This window comes from Aspergillus lucknowensis (genome assembly GCF_044049455.1).
Source record: "Aspergillus lucknowensis strain CBS 449.75 chromosome Unknown BJX67scaffold_29, whole genome shotgun sequence".
In the NCBI taxonomy this organism is placed as follows: Eukaryota; Fungi; Ascomycota; class Eurotiomycetes; order Eurotiales; family Aspergillaceae; genus Aspergillus; species Aspergillus lucknowensis.
The window spans coordinates 1-20,161 of NW_027263573.1; the positions used below are offsets into that span (position 1 = coordinate 1).

The 20,161-nt window shown below is 49.9% G+C and overlaps 10 protein-coding genes across 10 annotated transcripts; 5 read left to right on the top strand and 5 right to left on the bottom strand.

Annotated features, from left to right (window-relative positions):
- Window positions 1–48: 48 nt before the first annotated feature.
- Window positions 49–1,351, top strand: BJX67DRAFT_372913 (general substrate transporter; the record flags this gene model as incomplete). The annotated part of the gene is made up of 5 exons (XM_071031315.1): window positions 49–114; window positions 180–415; window positions 477–533; window positions 595–979; window positions 1,028–1,351. The coding sequence occupies 5 exons, from the start codon at window positions 49–51 to the stop codon at window positions 1,349–1,351; spliced, it is 1,068 nt and encodes a 355-aa protein (XP_070884712.1).
- A 1,720-nt stretch (window positions 1,352–3,071) lies between these two features.
- Window positions 3,072–3,672, bottom strand: BJX67DRAFT_153287 (uncharacterized protein). Its single transcript, XM_071024826.1, has one exon. The coding sequence runs from the start codon at window positions 3,550–3,552 to the stop codon at window positions 3,142–3,144; it is 411 nt and encodes a 136-aa protein (XP_070884713.1). The 5' UTR covers window positions 3,553–3,672; the 3' UTR covers window positions 3,072–3,141.
- Window positions 3,673–5,213: 1,541 nt separating this feature from the next.
- On the top strand, window positions 5,214–5,583 carry BJX67DRAFT_382425 (uncharacterized protein; the record flags this gene model as incomplete). The annotated part of the gene is made up of 2 exons (XM_071033240.1): window positions 5,214–5,308; window positions 5,364–5,583. The coding sequence occupies 2 exons, from the start codon at window positions 5,214–5,216 to the stop codon at window positions 5,581–5,583; spliced, it is 315 nt and encodes a 104-aa protein (XP_070884714.1).
- A 193-nt stretch (window positions 5,584–5,776) lies between these two features.
- BJX67DRAFT_372914 (putative transporter) lies at window positions 5,777–7,737 on the bottom strand (the record flags this gene model as incomplete). The annotated part of the gene is made up of 6 exons (XM_071031316.1): window positions 5,777–5,801; window positions 5,853–5,936; window positions 5,990–6,108; window positions 6,167–7,007; window positions 7,066–7,394; window positions 7,447–7,737. 6 exons carry the CDS (start codon window positions 7,735–7,737, stop codon window positions 5,777–5,779), a joined length of 1,689 nt encoding a protein of 562 aa, XP_070884715.1.
- A 573-nt stretch (window positions 7,738–8,310) lies between these two features.
- Window positions 8,311–9,130, top strand: BJX67DRAFT_153241 (uncharacterized protein). Its single transcript, XM_071024825.1, has 2 exons — window positions 8,311–8,480; window positions 8,551–9,130. The coding sequence occupies exons 1-2, from the start codon at window positions 8,397–8,399 to the stop codon at window positions 8,947–8,949; spliced, it is 483 nt and encodes a 160-aa protein (XP_070884716.1). The 5' UTR covers window positions 8,311–8,396; the 3' UTR covers window positions 8,950–9,130.
- An 83-nt stretch (window positions 9,131–9,213) lies between these two features.
- Window positions 9,214–10,975, top strand: BJX67DRAFT_388937 (TauD/TfdA dioxygenase family protein; the record flags this gene model as incomplete). The annotated part of the gene is made up of 4 exons (XM_071034433.1): window positions 9,214–9,413; window positions 9,477–10,177; window positions 10,238–10,371; window positions 10,441–10,975. The coding sequence occupies 4 exons, from the start codon at window positions 9,214–9,216 to the stop codon at window positions 10,552–10,554; spliced, it is 1,149 nt and encodes a 382-aa protein (XP_070884717.1). The 3' UTR covers window positions 10,555–10,975.
- An 866-nt stretch (window positions 10,976–11,841) lies between these two features.
- On the bottom strand, window positions 11,842–13,849 carry BJX67DRAFT_372916 (HECT-type E3 ubiquitin transferase; the record flags this gene model as incomplete). The annotated part of the gene is made up of 3 exons (XM_071031317.1): window positions 11,842–12,144; window positions 12,212–12,496; window positions 13,019–13,849. The coding sequence occupies 3 exons, from the start codon at window positions 13,847–13,849 to the stop codon at window positions 11,842–11,844; spliced, it is 1,419 nt and encodes a 472-aa protein (XP_070884718.1).
- A 161-nt stretch (window positions 13,850–14,010) lies between these two features.
- BJX67DRAFT_153606 (questin oxidase family protein) lies at window positions 14,011–15,887 on the bottom strand. Its single transcript, XM_071024827.1, has 2 exons — window positions 15,099–15,887; window positions 14,011–15,047 (listed from the first exon to the last, which is right to left on the bottom strand). Exons 1-2 carry the CDS (start codon window positions 15,568–15,570, stop codon window positions 14,269–14,271), a joined length of 1,251 nt encoding a protein of 416 aa, XP_070884719.1. The 5' UTR covers window positions 15,571–15,887; the 3' UTR covers window positions 14,011–14,268.
- Window positions 15,888–16,829: 942 nt separating this feature from the next.
- BJX67DRAFT_357162 (uncharacterized protein) lies at window positions 16,830–17,424 on the top strand. Its single transcript, XM_071029463.1, has 2 exons — window positions 16,830–17,327; window positions 17,379–17,424. Exon 1 carries the CDS (start codon window positions 16,894–16,896, stop codon window positions 17,116–17,118), a length of 225 nt encoding a protein of 74 aa, XP_070884720.1. The 5' UTR covers window positions 16,830–16,893; the 3' UTR covers window positions 17,119–17,327; window positions 17,379–17,424.
- Window positions 17,425–18,699: 1,275 nt separating this feature from the next.
- BJX67DRAFT_357166 (uncharacterized protein) lies at window positions 18,700–19,117 on the bottom strand. The gene has a single exon (XM_071029464.1). The coding sequence runs from the start codon at window positions 19,007–19,009 to the stop codon at window positions 18,716–18,718; it is 294 nt and encodes a 97-aa protein (XP_070884721.1). The 5' UTR covers window positions 19,010–19,117; the 3' UTR covers window positions 18,700–18,715.
- Between the last annotated feature and the right edge of the window lie 1,044 nt (window positions 19,118–20,161).

Below are 20,161 nucleotides of genomic sequence, written 5' to 3' on the forward strand. Positions count from 1 at the left end.
CCCCCAAGGTTAACGAGAATTGTGTACAGTTACTTCTTCGACTACGGGATGAGCTTCGTCGGCGGCCAAATCGCATGGAGGCTTCCCATTGCATGTCAGATGCTTTTTGCGTTCGTAAGTTAACACCCATTCCGGTAAGTATGCATAATGCAGCGCACTCACCCTCAACGAACGTGTAGGTCGTCATCTTCCTCGTCTTTGGCGTGCCGGAATCCCCACGATACTATTACTCAAAGGGCCGCAATGAAGATGCACTCCAGATCCTGAGCGACGTCTACGGCAGGCCGAAAGACGACCCGAAGATTCAAGCAGAGCAGACCGAGATCCTAGATGCCCTTGCAATCGAGTTGAAGAACGGAGAGTATAAGTGGAGGAATATCCTGAAGCGCGATCAGGTTTCCACAGGGAAGAGGGTGTATGTTCTCCCCTTTCATTCAAGTGAATCCGCGGCGACAGGCCGTCTGACTCTATTTAAGGTTGCTTGGATACGGAATGCAATTCATGAATCAAGTCGGCGGTATTAATCTTATTGTGTATGCACGCCCTGCCCTCTCTCGCGATTTATTTCGTCGACAACAATTAACAGGCATTTAGGTATTTCATCCCAACAGTCCTCAGCAACAACGTTGGTCTCAGCCACAATCTCTCCCTGATCATTGGTGGCTGCGTGCAAATCATGTTTGTCCTTGGAAGCTTCTTCCCGACCTTCTTTGTGGACCGCGTTGGCCGCCGTGCACCCATGATGTGGGGCTCATTCACTCTGGGGATCTGCATGATGATGGTTTCAGTCTTGCTCAGCTTCAAGGGTAAGGAGAATGAGCATGAGACTTCCTCGGCTTCTGTGGCCTTCTTCTTCATTTATATGTTCGCTTTCGGAGCGTCCGTGAACTGTATCCCATGGGTATATGTCCCGGAGATCCTACCCTTGCATGCACGTGCGAAGGGGACGGCGGTGGGAATCTCGTCGAACTGGATATGGGTACGTACCTATGAATTTTCTGGGAGGAAGTCTTCCTAACAGGTTTAGAACTTCTTTGTTGTCATGATCACCCCTGTGATTATCAACCGGCTCCAGTGGAAGGCCTACCTCATCTTCATGTGCACCAATTTCGCTTTCGTTCCGCTGGTTTACTTCTGCTACCCTGAAACGGCCAATCTCACCCTTGAGGAGATTGATTATCTCTTCACAAACCGGGAGCAGAGCGCTGTGAAACTCTCGAAGCAGCTACACAAGGATCGGAAGAAGTATGGACATGCTCGGCGACTTACGGCCGATGCGGCGAGGGTCCTCGGCACCAGCGGGGAGACTGCTGAGAAGTTGCCGGACGATGAGCAGGTTGAGAAGGTTTAGGGAGCGGAGCGAGCCGGGCAATGACAACTCCGGTGCAGCACTGGCCGACGGAGCCATCTATCCGAGAGCGGTCCAGAGGTAACCTCGAATCGTTAGTTACCGGTACTACCAACCCCCCACAGGTCAGCACCCTGTTGAGCTGGGTTGTCCAAAGTTGACCACGTGTATAGTAGAATCTGTGAAACCATCCTGAAAGACTCATGAATGCGATGTGAGAGAGGAGCAAATGCACATCTATCTCTCGCCTCGGCGGTGCCTGTAAAATTACTGGAAACTTATCGAGACTGCAATCATAGGCCTGACGGAGCTTGCCACTTCGTCTCTCAACGCCTGCAGCCGAACTTGTCCGGCAGGAAACTTGTTAACGGGAACCGTCTTGCGTCGAAGCTCCCTGGAAACAACAGAAATGGCGCAAACTATTCTGTATCCTTCCCCAAGTCGCTGGAACCCTGATAACGGGGTCAGTCGGGAGAAGGGAAAGATATGCTTCGTTGGGAAGGAGCTGGCAGCAAGGGTCGAGTCCACCTCCCATAGTCTCCATTTCCTGCTGCAACAGGACAAATGCCATTCAAAGAACTTCAGTTTGTCATTGATCCCATATGCTCGATAGCTTCCGTAATTGGCGGTGTGCGTGAGAGGATCTCGACAAGCTTGTTCCCGGAGACGAAGGCTGTAGTATTCGTTATTATTCTTGATCAAGACGAGATTGGGATTAATTCCAAGCTGCCGCGACCCTGGACGGCGAAGAGCGCATTATCCATCAATGTCGCCTTTCCTAATCGGGTGGACGGGGAAAGGGGTGAGCAAAAAAAAAAAATCATGTCAGAAGAAACGAGGAGAAAAAAAAAAAATGCGGCAAGGAAGACCCGTTGGTTGAACCCGACGGAGAGAAGTCAAAAAACCTCCTTGTTCAAAGCCTGAATGACCATGCTTTGACAGGCCGTGGCTGCAGGCTCAAAAATTGGACCTGTCACATTTCCAAATAGATGGAGACTAGTGTGGTGTGCTTCCCTCCTGGCAATGGAGTCTTTCATGAGCTACTCTCGATTAGCGTGGGAAATTGACCGCTGCCACTTGGAAGTTGGAGCAGTGAATTTGGAATTCGCGGGTCGTGTCGTCTTGCATCCCCGGAACCAAATCGAAGCAGGGATGGTGTGAATTGAGGTTTCGAGTCGGGAAAAGGATGTCCTGCATTTCTTCAGCTCTGACGGACGACAGCTTCCACCCGAGCGTTGGCAAATTCCAGAGATGATGTGCCGAGATGGTCTGCTCCACATATCCTTTATGTGTCCAATATCCACTTTCATATCACCGCAGTGCTGGACAGCCCGCCGGACAGCCTGCGTGACAGTGTCCATGCATCCTCCCAAGGTGAGAAGCCAAGAACTGAGAAATATACTGATCGACGCCCAGTTGGCGGAGACTCCGAATCATCAACTCGGAAAACTACCCCAGACCCTCGATAGAGTTCAGCTTTGCTCACCGTGGGACCCGTGCTCCATGCAGGTCGCCTCAATCGTGGATCCCACAAAGAGCAGGGTTCTACCTCGTTTCAGAGACGGAAGATTCCAAAAACGACTGCAATCCGAGCCCTGGCATACCATGATATGCGAAGGCAGTTTCATAAATTCTTTGAACGCAGATGACTGACTGGTATTTGATCGACGGAGGAAGGGGAGTCTCCTCCATGGGATTCCAAGGGATGAACCCGCCATTTCGTCACAAGGATGTGATGGCGCCCTGCATGATCAGGCCTCCAGCTGAGGCATCCCCGAGGCCGCGGAAGTAGTTTAGTCGTCCCAAGCGTCTCCGACCGGCCGGAACCCCAAAAATTTAATGTACAGATAGTTCGACGCAGGATTGATCACCCAAGAAGAAGCTCCAGGGATAAACCATGCCGACGGGACTGAGGTTGATAGGCTGCACAAAGAGTGGCGCACCTGAACAACCATTTCTCCTGTGAGACACCAGCGGAATGATTCTTGACTGCTGAATTTTTGAGTCACTCCGAAATTGGACTCGAGGTTTTGTTGAAGACCTCTTGGTGATCCACATTGTGATTGGGTGAAACTCGGCGAGCATGACTGCAACAGCATTTGGATTGGCGTCGCGAAGACAATCATCGACGCTGTGACCCCTGGGCAGGCTGTGATAGCAAAGACGCACATGGGGCCATGGGGGCGCCTGAGCAAGAGTAACATTTGCAGGTCTTATTCCCCCCAAGCTCCACCCAGATCGGTACATCGTTAGACAGCTGTCATCAGGGTGGGAGTGGTTGTTTCACCTTGCCGAACCTTCAACAGAGATGAAATAGCTCTTTCGCTGTAGCGACTCCGAGAACCAGTCACATCTGCACGTATATTCTTAGGCATTTTCCGATGACTGAATTCGCATCGAAAATTTCACAAACGGCTTTCAAAGTATGTGTGTAACAGTCAATAGGCGATTCGAGGAATCCTCTTTTTTTGCGTATGCTTATTTTTGCTTTTCTGAGTGTCATCCAAGGTTTGGGATGCGGCGCATATATCTATCACGCCTCGAGTCGACCCACAGGCCTCCTTCTGGAATGCAAGTCATTGACGGAAAGATCCGAACAATCCGAACGAATCCTGACGCCGACATGACATGTTTGATAACAGGGGGTTTGGGGAATGGGGGGACTCGCGCGGGAGGGGCAGACTTGCGATTGTTCTTTGGATGCATTGAATGTGGTCTAATAGCGACCCCAATGGATCGATCCAAGCTAGATTGAAGATCTCCCGCGCCGGGCCCAGGATATTTAATCCCAGGACGAACCATATAAAGAGGGCTTCCCAAAGTTTGAAGCTCAGCAGCTGAACGCACTCTGAACCCTTCGATCACTGACCCACCCCTGAGAGACGTTAACCATGTTCGACCATCCTACCCATGAGAAACAATCTTCTCAGCCCACCAAGAGGGCTCAGACAGTCGACCCAATGAAGCCACCCGCCCAAGTAGAGAGGAGCAACACGATGACCGTGAGTGTTCGCAGCTCTTATCCGATAACTCTGAACTCCCCTAATCTTTGCGTTGCGATATAGATGCCCGGTGTCCGCTGCCCATCATGCCAAAGAAGCGGAAAAGAGACCTGGGTCATCCCAGGCAAATACTGTCACATATGCGGGACCCCATGCTGAAAGAATCGATCGCATCTGGTATGCTCAACACCTAAATCTTCCTAGCCACACAATCAGTGTTCTTCTCTAATAGGTGTATGCACAGATGCTTCCAATATCGCGAAATCACCACCGACCTAAACCAAGTACCGTTCCCTCACTAGGAGCACACCCGTAACAACCGCTTCGAGGACAGGCAGTGCAATGTCCATGTCCTATACACGTACGCTCGATGCAGGCTGACGGCACGAACAAGGCAGAACCGTCACTTCATCGCCCTCACTGAAGGAAACTTTACTTCGAACCAACGAAGGACGGAAAGCATGATCGGAGTCTTCGAAGAAGGGTTAATGTACCATATATGAAGGGGCGGAGGAATTGAGTCAATGTACTATAATTAAAGCCCCAAGTCCAGCCATCTAGCAGCTAATAGGGAGAACGCTCTGTCGTTCCAAGGTTGCAGAGGAAGTTCCCCCCCCCGGGTCTTCTGGGGTTCCTTCTTCAGAACAATTGACCTGGGGACCTTGGGATTTTCATCACACCTTCCTCTTCTGGATAGTTCTTGAAGTCTCGTGTTTCTGGCACCAATTGACAATCCCACATGACCGATTTTGTTTCTGCCTTAAGGCAGCATTCGGTGCCTGCTTCGACGTCATCGCCCAGGTCCCTGCTACTCCTGGCCCCGCCGCTCCCTCTCTTCTTCAGAATACATACCTTGATCAATCATGGTAGAAACATATCCTATTGGCACTCGCGATGAGAGCGAGCGCCTTGTCAGGAACTGGGGGTTTCGAAATGTCTTCACCTGGACGGATGGAAGGTAAGCTGACGGCTTCAAATATGTGTTTTCGGCATCGTCCTGATGCAGAGTGCAGCAATGCATACTACCCACCTCACACACATGGCGGGTTGACAACACATCTCATCCGCCGTGGGACCCTGACAATCACCTACCCGGATGATAATGTCAAGCTGCATGATGGGGAGGTCAAGAAGGAGACATTCGGAGTGGGCGCGAGGGTGGATGTGCCAGCTGGCAAGCGGCATGAGGTTTGGATCGGGGATGAGGGGTGTGAGTATGTGATTGGAGAATAGTTGTTTGGTTCTTTTAGCTTGCGAGTTTATTTGGCCTTAATGCAGGTGTCTCGGTTGGGAGGGACTCCAAAGTCTTATCTCTGTACTTCTACATGAGATGTTCTCTCGTTGCTCAATAAAGTGGGCCCGTCCAGATTTGTTATGAGAACTCCAGTAGCCAGCACTGGGGCCGTCCATCAGTATCCCACATTCTTTAATGAGTGAACCGAAAGTCAAGCCTAGCGGTGCGATTAGTAGATTTCCAAACACGCCTTGTGAACAAATTGTACCGTTTGTTTCCTTTGGGGCCATTGGCGGCAAGGTAGGTTTCCCGCTCAGCACTTGACATTTTATCCCAGACTTCTGCGTTTTGCCTGCGTTGAGAGTAAGCATGGGTGAAGCGGCCGGATAATGGGAGCAAACATACTTGTTGCGTCGTACATAGTACCATTTGGCGAAAACGAAAAGAGCCAAGCTCCAAGCGGACAAGGCAATGAGAACCCGGTTGCCGACCCGATAGTATGGCTTATCGTGTTCTCGATAAATCTGAAAGGCCTAAGTTAGTATGCGAACATGATGGAGTTAGGAGAGGTCCGTAACCTACATTATTGCCAATGATGTTGGAGACCTGTACCATCATGTTGTATAGCGCACTCGCTACTGTCCGCGTTGCCACCGAACCTGCATTCCTCGAGGTCATGGCTACAACAATAGCATGCACATAGGGAGCCCCAATCAAAATCACGTTGAGAATCCACAATGCCCATGGACTGGTTCCATCAGGGAGGACGGCAAGGGCGATAAGTGGCACCAAGCACCAGACCTCGGCGACGATCCCGAGAAGGAACCGCGTATTGAACTTCTCGGATATCCATGTCCAAAAGAGGAGGTTGATTATAAATAGAGCGTATGCCGGAATAGTCATCAGATTTGTTTGGAACGTGTTGTAGCCCAACGACTTCAGCTGAAGGGTAATGTAATTAGTCGCTGGGGTGTTGGGGATCAGCCAAGTCAGACCTAACAAGTAGATTGGCCACAGATCATAGTCCTTCAGGGCGTTCCAGAGCATCTTGGGTGTCACTGCCTGGCGGTTATGCATTGTTCCCTTACTTGGGTCATCTCGGATAATTCGGTTAACCAGGATTTTCTCCTCACGCTCGTTGAACCATCCCATCTTACCCCTCAAAATACCTTTCGTCTGTGTTGGAGACGGTGGCATCCAAAAGGCCGCAATGATACCGATGACGCCGGTAATCAGACCCTCATACGCAAATAGATATCTCCATCCACCGGTTCCATCATCCCGTCTGATGTGAAGGAATCCAAATGCTAGGAAAGCACCAACGATAGCAGTTCCTTGAAAAGAGACCCAAAAAAAGCTCAAGCGGATTGGTAGCTCCTTCGACTTGTACCAAAACGAAAGAAAGAGAATGGTATCAGGAATGCTACTAAGCCGTCAGCAAAACATCCCAGACCTTGAGAGAGAAGTGACGGGAGACTCACAATCCACCCTCGAAGAGCCCCAGAAGCGCCCTGCAGACATAGTAGGCACTCTTGTTTTGGAGGAATGCTTGACATGCTGCGATTAGGCTCCAAGCAATCATTTGTATGGGGATCCATCGGTCTGGTCCCAATTTCTTGGAGATGAGTTGGGACGGAAGCTCCGCGAAAAGGAAGGCGCAGTAGAATATTGTTTGTCCGGTGTTGTGATCATTGGTGTTCATCCCGAGGTCCGCAAGCATGTTATCAGACAGTGCTTGGACGACATTACCGCGGTCGAGCTGGAGCGCGAAGAACGTGATACAAGCGAATGTGCAGATTCTCCAATCGATCTAAGGCGATATCAGGACCCGCCACGACTTGCAATGAGAATAAGGCGAATACCTTTCTGACCAGTCGCTTCTCTTCTTCCTCCGTCCAGTCGAATTCTGGATCCCAGCGATGAATACCTTCATATTCTGGAATTGGTTTATAGAATCTGGGATCCTCTGTCGTATCGAATGCGCATTCATTAAACTCCCTGTACCGACCTCGTTCCCTGCTTCCGGAATTCGAGGATGAGTCTGATTCGAGTGCCGCGTCTGGCTCCTTCTTTGTTTCATCCCGGACGGGGGCAGCTGTTGCGACGCCGACAGTTGCATCATTTGCAGCCATCTTGTCGATATAGCTCGCCATAGCTGCAGACAAATCCAGTGCCTTTAATGGTCGACTAAGAGAATTGCCGATTAAGCCAAGGGGTAGCGGGAGAATTTAAAGCTTCCTTCAGGTCCAACGCCGCATACCAGGTGGTTTTCCCCTTCTGGTTGACTTGCCATGCTATCACGCCATTCGAACATCAAACTCGCGAGCACCCGACGAAGCTCGCCTGGTGTCCGTGTAAAAGTGGATAACGCTTAACATCGGAGCCAATCGTTGGCTGCTCCTTGTAGGAGCGAAAGGGCATCTTCATGTTATACTCATTCTGGATATCGGATGGAATCCGTGGACACCGTAACGCATGGAATCAGCCGAGGGTCTTGAGTGCAGAAAGGAATCCTGCCCGTTATCCATCAGCCAAAACAGGCCACTCAGAGGCGCTCCGCAGGTCGCAACTGTTTCGAGGGCTGTGGGGTTCTTGGGATCACGCAAGCTCTGCTGCGGTTACGATATCAGAGACGAGTAAGCTTGAAGCAATGATTCTCCGGAGAGTTCATGCCGACCACCTGTTTTTGCTCCTCCAACTGCTTGGGGTTTCGATCCGGTTATCACGATGCCAGCTCAAGGCTGCAACATGACCAACAGATTGGTGTGCGATGAGTGTATATGTCGCCATTGTCACAACATCGAGCTAAACAATGATTGGCGTCCGATCGTTCAACTGGATCGAGATGCCGAAACAAAGCTTCCAGGCTGGGTTGCTGCGCCAGGGGGCCGCGACTGTAACATGCTGAACCTCGCCGTCTCCCATAACACTATCAATGGTAATGCTAACATTTCTCCTCGACACAGGATGCTCATCTGGAGATCTCAAAACATGGTGATTCAAATCGACGAGATTGGAGTAGTGGGACTGCGGTGGAGAGTTGGTTGAAGGAGGGTGGAGTGATGAAATTCCAGACGATTGCAGCTCTCGGCGTTAGGCTTTCGGCCTTGCGTGAAGGAGGACAGCGATGGCGCCATGCTTGGCCCCTCAACCTGCCTCGACCTACCTCAACCACAGCTCAGTGTGCCTCACAGCGCCAGGCTGAGGGACTCCTTGAACTAAAAACCGAAACCCGACTGCTTCGCAAGATTGATAAAGGACCTGCCATGACAGATGGCTCGTCAACCGCCGAATCAGGTCTACGATCGATATCATCAATGGTCATTCCTTGCTTCTATCACGCCATAGAGAAGCCATCTTCATGAGATCCGATCTGCACAGTTGTCTCGCCCGAGAGAATCTTGGTGCTGAACGAGCGTCTTCATCTCGACAAACCCCGCCTTGCTGACTCAAAACTTATCCAGAAAAGATGGAGCCGATCTGTCGTACCCCGCAAACATTGCGCCAGAATGTATCGGATAATCGGCTGAGATGGAGGCGGACACAGGATATTTAACACGATCAAGGGTCCGCAGGCTCCAGTTTGAATGTAGTCCAAGTCCAAGACTGTCAATTGGCAACATTCACAAATGGCACCATCTATTGCTGAACCTGTTTCCCTTCGGGCACTGCCCAAGTCTATCCTCAAGACCGAAGCGGGGCATAACAAGGAGAACCTGATCGGATATGGAGAGGCCTACAAGCACGCAGATGAGGTTAAGGGCACCGAGAAGCAGCCTCCTGCATCATTCCCAAACTACCTTCCCGTTTGGGACAATGAGACCGAACGGTCAGTATCTGCATGGAACAGCCTTTTCAGCCTCCGATGCGTACCTTTCTAACGCACGAATAGATACCCACCACTCCAGCCATTCGAGCACTACGACCATGGCAAGGACGCCGACCCATCCTTCCCTGACCTCTTCCCTAAGGACGGCAACCACACCATAGACGAACTCACGCCCACCATCGGCTCCGAAGTGCATGGCGTCCAGCTCTCACAGCTGACAAAAGAAGGCAAGGACCAACTCGCCCTCTTCGTCGCGCAACGCAAGGTCGTCGCCTTCCGCGATCAAGATTTCGCCCACCTTCCCATCGACAAGGCGCTCGAGTATGGCGGCTACTTCGGCCGCCACCACATCCATCAAACCTCCGGAGCCCCCAAGGGATTCCCGGAGGTACACCTCGTGCACCGCGGCGCAGATGACACCAGCGGCGCCGACTTCCTCGCGGGCCACACCAACTCAATCACCTGGCACTCGGATGTGACTTTTGAGGAACAACCACCCGGCACAACTTTCCTCTACCTTCTCGATGGCCCCTCCAGTGGTGGAGACACGCTCTTCGGAGACATGGCGCAGGCATACAAGCGTCTTTCCCCTGAATTCCGGAAGCGCCTGCACGGCCTCCGCGCCGTCCACTCCGGTGTCGAACAAGTCAACAACTCTCTCAACAAAGGCGGTATTGCCCGTCGCGACCCCATCCAGACGGAGCACCCGATTGTGCGAACCCACCCGGTAACAGGGGAGAAGGCACTCTACGTCAACCCCCAGTGTAAGCCCCCGTTCCATCCGCTTTCTCTCGTAAGGACACCCCAAACTCACAAAATGGCAGTCACCCGCTACATCGTCGGTTACAAGAAGGAAGAATCCGACTTCCTCCTGAAATTCCTCTACGACCACATCGCCCTCTCCCAGGATATCCAAACCCGCGTGAGATGGCGTCCCGGCACAGTTGTGGTTTGGGACGTACGTATTCCCCCCTTTTCAGACATCCAATGATGATATTTTGGAATACTCAAGTTAACAAACATCTAGAACCGAGTTGCCTGCCACAGTGCGCTCTTCGACTGGGCTGATGGCCAGAGACGCCACCTGGCGAGAATCACTCCCCAGGCTGAGCGTCCGTATGAGACGCCTTTCGACGGTTAAATCTGCCGGATCCACGAAATCACGGCGTGGATCAAGTGATAAGTGACGGCTGCTTGACAAAAATCCTGTACATAAACGAGTGAGGAGTGTATATGACGGGCGACCCAGGCCTGACTGGTAGTGGGCTTAAATTGTACGTTTGTATCAGAGAGGGACAGTGCGACGACAGAATACCCAGGTTTAAATATATTGGGCCTCGAGCCCTGAAAGTTGCTTTTTATGCGAGTCTACTTTTTACAGGAGTTGGTTCCTGCTTGTCAGTGTCTCAGAGCCTTTGAACGCAAATCTGGTGGGCTCCTCGGCGGCTTATGCCTAGCCCTAAAACACTCTACCCAGTCTATCCATCCAACAGAAACAGCTCAAGAAACCGAACTCCCCGGCTCATATTATCCATTTTAAAGTCTGCATCACCGAACCAGAACTAATATAACCTCACAGCAAACGATCTCCAGGTTTCCGACTGGAGCATGAAACAACCAGCCATCTAACGCCAACAAATGCTAACGGACACGGTAAACGAAAATACCCGAATCCCCTGCACTCCCCTCCAGAAAATGCTTTCAACTCACGCATCGCAACAACGATAATAATAAAGTCCGGATCGAGTGTCATGCTGAGTTACTGCACCCCCTTGCTCTCCGGCGTCGAAACGACGGAATACACTGGGGTCATCCCCATCAGGAGGCGTGACCTTGATAGTTGGAGGGATCGCTCCGGGATGGCGTAGAGGATCGTCGTCTGAGGAGACCGAAGTACCGATGTATTCGTCATGTACCACAGAGGGTCGAGATTCGCGGTCCATGTGCGAGTTGATCGAGAGCCTTGCGAAATCTTCTGATAGCAGGTCAATTGCTGACTTTCGGCTTGTTGCGGCGCCTGTGCTTTCGATGTGCTCCCAGGTAACGATGTCTCCATTGTCCTCGGTTGGAAAAGAGGAGTGCTTGGGGGTCAGAGGTGGTGTATCCATGGTGGAAGTCGTTGGATGTAATGTAGTGTTAATATTGAGTGAGAGAGGTAGAGGCATTCCTTGAATGGGGGTTGAGTCAGATAAGGAAGAAGCGTGATAAGGAAGGCGTAAATACATACAAATAGTGAGCCTATGCTAAATATAGTTGGGCTTTCAATGAAAGTGCGATGGTTGGAATAACTGATGGGCAGATCGAGTACCTTGGCTTGAACAATGGGATAGCGGCGATGAAGACAAAGACGCCGGGCTCGCTTGGCTTTCTCCTTTGTATGGGAGGTGCCAGTTTCAGCCCCTAGTTGAGTTTCGAGGTCGCACTTTCCTCAAGTCGGTTTCGATCTCTCATACCGATGCAGAATTCCCACACTCCAGTCCTGCTGGAAAGTGCGTGCTGAACGTGGAAACCTGCGATTACTTTCCTCTAGCGCATCCGAAAGTGACGTGAAAGTGTCTGGAGGGAGCCTCAGTTCTTCCAAAGACAGAGAGGACATCCTCCCCGGGGGGGGATGGAGCAGCTCATCGACATTTGCTGTGGTTTGGAAAAAGACTTTCATCGCTCGTTGTGAAGTGATGCTATGTTCGGTGCTTGAATTCGAGTAGCGCATATCAGGGTTGAAGACCCATACCTAGCATGATGAGCAAGATGAAGTTGATACGGAGAGACGGCGAATATCGGATAAGAGATGGACGTACGAGGAGGCCATCGTTTCTTCCACAGTGGATGATGAATCTGCGAGCGCTTTCGCGCTCGATGAGCTCTAACAACTGGGCCGCGATTACGAGCTCGGTTGGGTGGCTTTCCCAGTATGCTTCCGTAGCAACCCCTCCTTTTGCTGGAAACACAGCAACAAGACTCGTCTTGAACAGCCTCCACCCTTTGGCGATTGTGTCGTCCACGCCGATCAACGTGTTACATGCCTCGCATACAAGTTCTTCTTCTGACAGCCAAAGAGGATTATCGGCGCGATCTTTCAAAACCTGGCAGTCCTCACCATTAGCGATGTGAGCCGATAACGGACATAAAAAAACACAGCCGCAAAATCGAGTTCTCTAATAAGTTTATTCTGACCGTCCTAATCATTGTCTTGACTACAGCTATTACGGGGACCATCCATGTACCTCGTTATAATCGCGTTGATGCCATCCCTCGAGCCAACCAACGTAGAAAATACGAGGCGTAGTCTCGCCGCCGAGGCAGAAGAATACGCAGGTCAGGACAACAAGAGGCGAGAACAAGCGCGAAATCCATCTAGAGAGGATAACTGCGCTGTTCTTCAGCCATCGTGCCACCAAGACCAAGGATCAGATCCAACTGCACCGAGAGTAAGACTTTGTGGTTCTAGGGCAATTGTATCGAAGGCCTGATCACGGAAGGGACAAGGTCTCCTTCTTGTTGCCCACAAGAGCTGAATACTGATGTGAAGTAGAGCGATAATGTGCCTACGGAGGAAGAAAATACAGTGAAGCGCAGATAAGAAGAAGAAATAGAGCATTGCGTACCTTTCTCAAGCCCTTACACTCTGTCTTCGAGACCAGAAACGTAGCCACATCCACAAGAACAGTGCCGGGACTGGCCAGAACCTGATTCGACGCACCATACCCCTTCACTTTGGAATTCTCATCTTCAGCCAACGGCTTCGAGGTACCATCAGTACCATCCTCACGAGGATCCGGCTTATGACAATGCCAGAAATCCATCATCTCAGCCCAATTCCCGCTAGGCAGATCTTTCCATACCCATCCCACGGGTTGCACCTTGTCAGTATCGGTTCCTTCCGACTGAAGCGGAGAAATAGTCGCATTTGCGGTAGCCGCGTCCAGAAACACCCTTTCGCACGCCCTGCACCGTAACCCAGTCGCGGACTTCATATCATCCGCGGCCCAGGGGACAAAGCTATCCATAGTTTCCTCCACAGTATCACGCTGTCGCCGCAGATACTCTTCATCATCAACCTGCATCCGGTACGAAAATTCCCGCTCCTCACCCGAAACACCTCTCCCATCCCTGCTGTTGTCCGCGGCGGTCCCCGTCCCAATCTCATTTCGACTCCTACTTGAGTGTAGATTCGGATTCAAATTTGAAGCACGCAGAAGTCCTCTGGAAGCTTCGCTAGCACGAACCGGCAGCTTCATCGTCTCGGAGACATCCCCAATCGGTTCAGGGAGGGAGACTGAGACCGAGACGGCACGGCGGGATTCCGAGAGAGAGATTTCGGGCTCGGCGTTCGCGGGGATGGAGATCTGGAGGCTGACTTGGCGGATGTTGGGGAGGTATTCCGCGTGGAGGCGGAGGGGTATGGGATCATTCACTTGGGCTGTGTGTTGTTCCATTGCGATAGATATTGGGACTTTTCCGGGTGTTGTTGGTTGGTGACCAGGCAATCTGATACTTGGAGAGGAAAGCGCAAACAGCGCAAACACCAACCGCGTGCACATGATTTCATGCGTTTCTGCCTAAGGCACCAATTTTGTGTTCTCGCTCTTGACACAGACTCCAGGAACATTGCTAAGAATTATCTAACATATTGAGAAACTTTTTGGGCCATCCCAATGCCATTACAGAATGCAATAGTGTTAATCTCCCAACATCCAGAGCCCAAGCCCAGTCATAAGAGTGTCCAGCTCCGGCCGCAAGGTATTAGTCGGATCAACCCTATAATACAGAAAATACAGACAATAGATATCCGAACAAAATTTAGAAGTGAAACGAAGAACAAGATTTTGGACCATGAAATTTAGTACAGCAGCACCTAAACAAACCCTCCCCACCCAGAAAACCCATCCGAAAACTTCACCGCAGCCTTGAGATAGAACTCATCCTGATCACCCGATGTTCGTGCCATATCCCTCAGCGCACGAACAGCTTTAATGTAGTGCGTCTCTGTATAGTAGTTGCCTTTCAACGCTTTATCGGTGACATACTCCCAGCCTTTCCCTGCGACATCATATTTCCTGACAGAATCGAGTTTGATCTGCGGTCTGAGCTGACCGATGTACATGGCAAGAGTCATCAGCCACCATTGCCGGAGAAGGGGAATTTGGAATTTCAAGGGGATGGCCGGGAGGAGGACGCGGACGGCATGAACGGTTGTGAGAACATGAACGAAGAAGAAGTCGTATTTCGCGTCTGCGTCTCCAGTGCTTCGTTTAGTGGTTGGTAATGAGGCAGTTAGGAGTGCGACGGCCGTTTCCTGGCTCTCGCGGAAGGCCTTCATAGCGTTGGTGGGCTCAATCCTCCAGGCGTTCCAGTGATCGAGTATAACAGCCTCTGCATCTCGGAAGATGATCTCGAAGTTATGGTCACCCGGCGTAGAGAAGAGGTTATGGAGTCGTCTATCGACGCGGACTTTGGAGAGGATGTCGAGCGGGGAAGTGGAGGTGTAGGAGGGCTGGGCTTTTGAGTACGAGGGATCGTCGAGGTATTTGTGCGGTTGTCCATAGCAGACTGCTGTTAAAGAGAGGGCTTCCATTGCGACTTCGCGGCTGGAGACTTCGAAAGCATAGGCGAGGTGGATGAGTGGATGGCCGACTTTTTCTGTTAGTAATGGGCAATGTTGAAGGGGACGGGAAGGCAGCGTACGATCAGACGTCAAAGCATTGAAGAGTGGCTCCTTTCCGGAGAATAGATATTGGAATACAACCTTCTTCCAATCATACCCACGACGAACGAGTTCATCCTCAAAGAAATCCACGAAAGCCCTTTCATACTCTCTCTTGCCCAGAAAATCTCTCCAGTCGAACGTACTTATCTCCCCTGGAGAGTCAACCCAAGGGTCCAGCTGTTTTGACTCTGCTTCGTACAGCCGATTCAAGTCGTCTGCACTCGCGCCGAGTAAAAAAGCCGAACAGAGTGAGTGCGGCGCATGGTTGTGGAACTTGCGCTCGTTCCAGAGAATCGCGTAGTTGCCGTGGTTGAGCTTGAGGAGGTGCTTAAGCGCTCGGGCAGGTTTGGTGTGCGCTGTATCAATCTCGATCGTTTCGACCGGAGGGAGGGAGAAGAAACCCTTTTCGGCGAATGGGAGGAAGGATCGAAGGAGGTTGAAGGGAAACATTGCGAGTTGCCGACTCGAAGCGGTTGATGGGAGGTGAAAGCTTGGCGTTGAAACGATGTCAGGTTGCGTACGGAATTCTTTGTGAGCTTGGTAAGCTCTAGATCCATTAAAAGAGCTAGAAAGCCATGTGTATTGACGATCTTCGTCCGTCTCGAGAGCAATTTATCCAAAGCCGAAGCGTAACAGAGTACTCTGTACAGCTCTCAGGGTTGAGAAGCTGGGGATTTATGGTTGGGGAACTTGGTGGGCCATGCCAGTGACGTAACGACAGTATGGTATGACCGTATGGATTAGGTATCGTGCCACCAATTTGGGACCTCCAACAGGACAGAAATACCGATTGTAATTAATCAACGGGTCTGGATTCCGAAGCTCTTTCTCGGATTTTCAACATATCGAAACAGTTTTTCTGCCTCAGCATATCTTCCATTACTCAGCAGACATCTTCCTGTTCTTTCCCGTAAATCATCAAAGTAGGCCTGCTGGGCCTGGAATTCTGTGCTGCAGCCAAGTTCAGTCCATAGTCCATGAGGTAGAAACTCCCTCTGAGTCTATGTCTGTCACTGGTCATGGCTGACCTTGATGCCGACGAATCCGGGCTCACTTTCAGAACCAGGAGTTTGAGCCCATCCTGTGGACGCCTCATGGATCCCAAAGTAATCCTCGTGGAGAATTTGACGAGCAATCATAATTGTTTGTTTCCGGTTTCATTTACGTAAGGCTACGAGTGGTACACCGTGTCGTTAGATCGGGAGACCTTCAACCATCTCCAGACAAAGAATCTGAAGCTAGTCCCTATTCAATATGTGAAAACTCGATGGAATTCACCCTTCCCTATGCTCCTCCTGCAAGGCGGTTTAGTGACACCTTTGCCACCCTCTGCGCTCGAGTATGGTCGTGAAGATCTATTACTTAGCAATGAATATTATGTGGTTAAAATCTACACCAGCTCTTTGAACATTGTGAACAGTCAATAGAGCAGCTCTGGCGAAAGTATGTTCCATAGAAAAAGTAGATGCTGGATGCACTCGAAGTTAGTCAGTTAAAGCTTGATGAGTACTGTGATCAGACTGATTCATGTTCCACGGCATGTTTATGTTATTACTACAATGCTGGGACCTACTAACCAATGTTTAATTCTCTCTGATGACTGATCGGAATCCAGAACAGCGAGGCACTTTCCGCAAATCCTTTCAGGAGCTCCTTCGTAACACGAACATCCTTCTGGGGGTCAGGACTCACGAGAATCCCAATGTACTGTCATATTAAGCTCAGAAACTGATAAGACGCTCAATGGGAGTAAAGAGCAGCCAAGGGTAGTGGATGATGAGATCACACAATACCTCGACCGTCGTAAGCCTTTTCTCGATCGAGATTAATTTTATATTGCCCATATCGATATATATGATTGATGTTGGACCTCTTCCATTCTGCCATTCTGGAGACATAATAAAGTCGCTTTCCCACCATTGCGGCCCCTGTGAGAGATATCCTTTCAGTCCCCGCGACCGGGGCCCGCGACGAACGACTTTCCGATACTGCTCCTGATGTGTATCATTATGGCTGAGAACGAGTTAGATCTGAAACAATCCAAGAGCTGATAATATCTCTTTGTATTTCAAGAACTTTTTCTTGAAGAAAGGGAGGCTCAGCAGCTAGAGAAACTTTTCTCTAGGGAAGGCATTGAGCCAGCAAGGGACGAAACGGATGATAAGCTTGATGAGATAGGAATGGAATCAAATAGTGACACGGAGGAGCTCAATTATGGATTAGATAATGATGTAGATGTAGAAAGAAGCTTTTCTTACTGCTGCTGTCCATGATTATACCGAACCTCAACGCCCAGAGCTCAATCCTCAGCTACGGACTTCAAGATGGAAGCGCAAGAGCCAAGACGAATATGCATTTGAATATTATCAGGTGGCATTGGTTGCTATTAAGACTGTTGAGCGTTAATATCAGCCCTATTTCCTTCTAAAACGATGGCTTCCAGAGTGGGTTGTAAGTGAAATACTCAATATTACGGCGAGACGTTGTTTCAAGTTAGATAGCCGCGGGCCTTGGCATGTTTATATTATTTGTTGCCTAACTGGGGGCTCATGGCCCATGATGGGCTATAGATACAGGCCTACTGTTGAAGTAAGATAATGATTCTTTTGGTTAACACCTTATGTGCTATCCTTACAGAGTGAAATGCCCTATATATATCCACTTCTAATTCTTGCTGCATGGTTCAACCATCATTATGCTTAGCACAGCCACCCACGGTCCTTTGTGGGCTACAAGATCTGGCCCAAAGCCTACCCCATTTGTGGATTAGGCCTGGGCTGGCGTGGGTTCTGAAGAGGTCTATATACGGATAATGAAGGCTTCGAAGTTGTCCACTAATTTGCAACAGGCTGAGCTGGTGGATGAACAGGTGCATATTGCTTTAAATTTACCACCTGAACAACTTTCGTTCTATTGTGATACTTTTCCCGCATTTTCCCTGGTCTGATCTTGGATTGTGGGTGTGGGCTGACTAACTACGGTCAACACTTGGTCGATTTATATTCTACTAGAGGATATTAGGAAGGATGAAATGAGTCACAAGATGATTGGCCGCAGACAAGCAGCTGCCTGATATGGAGGTCGAGTGGTGTGTGGATCACCACGTCGTAGCGTGCTCACCAGGACAAAACTCGACCAGGACCACACAACGCAAGATAAAACATCTAGACTGTCTGGTGTAATATGCTCGTTCTTGATCACTAGACGAGTCTGAAATCGAAAGGATTCGAAGAGCCCGGTAAATGCATGCAACACGAGGCACAACCGTCGTTTTCTGAACCTAGCACTGTAGACATGTACCGTGTGCCGAGTATGACAAAGGATTATGAAGAGGACGCTCGCAATCTGAGCCGCTAACCTCAATGCTTCCGTATATTGGGAAAGAAGTATGAGGACTCCACCAGCCATGACGTTAGACATGGATATCGGAGCCGGTGGTAGTGGCCGGAAATTGGACTTTCAAAGAGAGTAGTTTCTCAGCCAGTAGTAGAAAACATGAGTTTTGTGGTATGATATCCCTATATAAAAGAATAACTTCTTTCCTTACTCCAGGGTTAATAAGCATATCCCCCTACATCACCTATGTTGGTTTGCATTATTGTCTGCCACTAGCAACCCAACTAATCACACAACTCTGATCTAGAGTCAGCTCGCAAGAACTTACAAACTCTCTTCTGTACTGATGTACATAATCAGGTGAGTATATCATAAATAAGCTTTGGACGTGCAAAGGCATGCATGTCTCACTTTCAGATACACCTATAGGGCAAGTCAATTTGTTGGTTCGCTGGTTCGCATATGGGGATGCCGCGAAATAAAGGCTGGCGAACCGCACGATAAAAACCATTCCCGTGTGACCGGTGTGACCAGTGAATGCAGTCAGCAACATGTGGAGCTTTAGATTCTATGCTCGATTAGGTATTTCTCATGCGGTCCTCGACCGTAAGACAATAGTGCTTTCAATGTAATATTGGGGCATGCCACCACATGCAAGGGCGCTAAAAGCAGTTACTTGCGGTAGAGTGCCAAGGGAGATTGAATTCACGGCAGGCGTCCCCTCTCATTGACCTACAGCTTCTGCCCGACTAACAACAATCCACCGAGGTAAGTCAGTGCAGATCATCGACTATTTAGCCCTGGAGCCCTGGAGCCCTTCGTAGGCTACCTGATAAGGCATTCTGCGTGGACAGGATCTCTCAGCAGGGCCAAACAGACAGGAGACATACTGCTGCTGATCATTCATAATCCTGGAATTGGCATTTAAATGCACTTGAACAGAAGTCCAAGTAAATACGGAGGAGTCGGCAGAAGCAACAGAAATTCCTGCTGTCCTCTTACATGACCTTTATGTAAGACCTTGTGATGGCACACGGGTCCGTCTATATTCATTATGGTCTATATTCATTATGTTTGATGAGCTTATTATAAAATATTTACGATGTACTTTTGCTACCAAGCCTTACAGGAGCGATGGGTAGTCTATACTATGGCAACTGCAGTATCTTTTGGAGATCTATCGCCAAAAACAGCTGCACTAAATCTTGGCTCATGTGCTGGAATGATGCTTCACTTCGCCCTTGCAGTGACCACTGGTTGGCTCCACGTCATCTGGCAAGATACCGGCTCCCAGGATCCATAATTCGATGAAAAAGGAATGGGCATACATGCAGAGGAAACATAAAGCCTATAAAGCCTTAAGCCAAGTGACACCAGAAGGAGCAGCATTTGTGACTTTTCATTCAACAGTTAGTCTCGCACAAAGCAAGCCATTCTAAGGGGTTGGAAGCTCAGAATGACTGTTATCCATATAGGTCAGTTGTCTGCCTCGTGCCTGGATCAGGGTCTGTTATTTTGCTAATGGTATATTATCATTCAAGTCATGTTCGAAGTTCCGCTCAGAAATAGACAATGAGCATAGAAATACAATAATCAGAAAGCTCAAGGATTTGAAGACTCTGGCATGTGTTAAGGGCCAGAGGCTGACTGTTGGCGGCCCCTCCATCAACACACCCCCTGAAAGAAGCAAAGGCTACGAGGTGGT

What these genes read in the sequence shown, in the direction of transcription:
- BJX67DRAFT_153287 (XM_071024826.1), bottom strand. Translation starts at nt 3,552, where the DNA reads ATGTTACTCTTGCTCAGGCGCCCCCATGGCCCCATGTGCGTCTTTGCT.
- BJX67DRAFT_357162 (XM_071029463.1), top strand. Translation starts at nt 16,894, where the DNA reads ATGATGAGATCACACAATACCTCGACCGTCGTAAGCCTTTTCTCGATC.
- BJX67DRAFT_153606 (XM_071024827.1), bottom strand. Translation starts at nt 15,570, where the DNA reads ATGTTTCCCTTCAACCTCCTTCGATCCTTCCTCCCATTCGCCGAAAAG. An exon ending in CAATGCTTTGACGTCTGATC is followed by an intron (nt 15,048 to 15,098) that starts GTACGCTGCCTT and finishes TAACAGAAAAAG; the next exon opens with TCGGCCATCCACTCATCCAC.
- BJX67DRAFT_153241 (XM_071024825.1), top strand. Translation starts at nt 8,397, where the DNA reads ATGATTGGCGTCCGATCGTTCAACTGGATCGAGATGCCGAAACAAAGC. An exon ending in TGCGCCAGGGGGCCGCGACT is followed by an intron (nt 8,481 to 8,550) that starts GTAACATGCTGA and finishes TCCTCGACACAG; the next exon opens with GATGCTCATCTGGAGATCTC.
- BJX67DRAFT_357166 (XM_071029464.1), bottom strand. Translation starts at nt 19,009, where the DNA reads ATGTTGCTGACTGCATTCACTGGTCACACCGGTCACACGGGAATGGTT.